Raw genomic sequence first — 1,962 nt, forward strand, 5'->3', positions numbered from 1 at the left:
GGCACCTCAACAATATTATAAAAAGAAATAAACTAGAGTAATTAATCAATAATCGGACTAATCAAACTTCGGACAGTTATATTTTGAAAACTAAACATTATTTTCCAGTGATTTTTGCACTACATATAGATCATCACAATATCTGTTTGCATGGTAAAAATCAAAGCATTACCTTCTTTTTTTGTAAAGATATAATTTGCTAAACACACTTAGTAGATTCACACAATAATCGGCCGTGTTAACTCCATTTTCGTCACTTAGCCACAACGAAGCAAGCTTTGTTCGAAGAATAATTTTGTACCACCAGAACTTTAGTACTGACTGTCTTCTTCAAATACCACTGTAAACATCTTGGTCATCTTTGCTTACTGTTCAGGTATTATACCTTTTTAGTTAATTATCATTATCGGTCACACCCATCTTCATTAATTGCTGCAACAAAGCACGAGGCTCCTTGTTTGTATTTTTGTTTGGACTCATTGAATCTCTCAGCTGCCTTTTCTTATCATAAATACTACCTCTATTGAATGTAAGTCACTATAAAAACAAAATTTGTTTGTATAGCATGCAGTTTGTTTTCAAAGCTGCTCTATCATGTGTAGCCATACTGAGTGCATGCAAGGTGCAAATTGCTCAGGCTTTAGTTCTGTAAAATAAAGGTACATCAATCTAGCACCAAGCCTTTTCCCCATGTTTACATGTCATTGGTATGATAATCAATTTTTTATGTTAATGTCTTTTTTAGATGGCGACACGCCCATGTACATACTCTACATGGCCTGAAATAAGCATGACAAATGCTATCAAAGCAGTTGAAGAAGAGGGGTTGACAGTTAGACTTGCAGCGGAGCTATATGGCATTCCCAAATCAACACTTTATGACAGGATCAGGGGAAATGTTCAACATGGAACTAAACCTGGCCCAGTGCCGTATCTTACAAAAGAAGAAGAGGTTATTTTGGCTAAGTTTTTATCTCAGATTGGATTTCCCCGCACAGTTTCAGAAGTTCTTGCATTAGTAAGACAAACAATTCAGTCAAAGGGTTTAAGTGACGTCTCAATTTCTTATGGATGGTGGCAGAAATTTTGTAGCAGGCACAGTGAATTATCACTTCATACTGCTGTGCCTTTAAGTCTTTCGAGAGCCATGGCCACTGATAATAGTGTCATACAAAAGTATTTTGATATACTTGAAGATACACTTAAAGAAAATTCTCTATTCAACAATCCAACTCGCATATTCAACTGTGATGAAACAGGACTCCCATTGAATCCTAAATCTTTGAAAGTTGTGAGTGGTCGTGGAGCTAAGAATGTCAGTCAAATCACTGGAGAAGGGAAGTCTCAAATCACAGTTCTGGCATGCACTTGTGCAGCTGGAGTACCGTTGCCTCCATTTGTAATATTTGATCGTAAGACCTTTAATGATCAGCTAATGGTAGGAGAAATACCAGGTACACTTTACGGCTCATCTCCAAATGGATGGATCAGTAGAGAGCTGTTTTTGTACTGGTTTCGTAAGCTGTTTTTAACAAGTGTTCCTAGGGTACGTCCTCTCCTTCTCCTGATGGATGGTCATTCTACTCATTATGGTCCCGACCTTATCAAGATAGCAGCTGAAGAGCAAATTTTAATATTTGTATTGCCACCCAATACCACTCATTTAACACAGCCACTTGACAAAGGGTGTTTTGGGCCATTAAAAACTGCTTGGAAGGCTGTGTGTCATGAGTTCTGCACTAAAAACCCTGGTCGTGTGGTAACCAGATACGATTTCTCTGTATTATTTGCTGATGCATGGAGAAGGTCAATGACACAGAGAAACATTGCAAGTGGCTTTGAAGTAACCGGCATATGTCCTTTCAACAGAAATGCTATTAAAACTGGCAATGACAAGCAAGAAACCATCAGCCGTTCACTGTTAGACCAGACTGGTCTAGCATACATACCGCTCTATAGTCC

General features: G+C 38.1%; 1 protein-coding gene across 1 annotated transcript in view; it reads left to right on the forward strand.

Annotated features, from left to right (window-relative positions):
- Positions 1 to 1,147: 1,147 nt before the first annotated feature.
- The window catches only part of LOC109586618 (jerky protein homolog), an 11,082-nt gene continuing 10,267 nt past the window's right edge, over positions 1,148 to 1,962 (forward strand). The window contains exon 1 of the mRNA XM_020002817.1: positions 1,148 to 1,920. Coding sequence (XP_019858376.1) covers positions 1,148 to 1,920 — 773 coding nt within the window. The remainder of the gene's footprint in view (positions 1,921 to 1,962) is intronic.

This window comes from Amphimedon queenslandica, unplaced genomic scaffold (assembly GCF_000090795.2).
Source record: "Amphimedon queenslandica unplaced genomic scaffold, v1.1 AMPQUscaffold_12826, whole genome shotgun sequence".
NCBI classification, from domain to species: Eukaryota; Metazoa; Porifera; class Demospongiae; order Haplosclerida; family Niphatidae; genus Amphimedon; species Amphimedon queenslandica.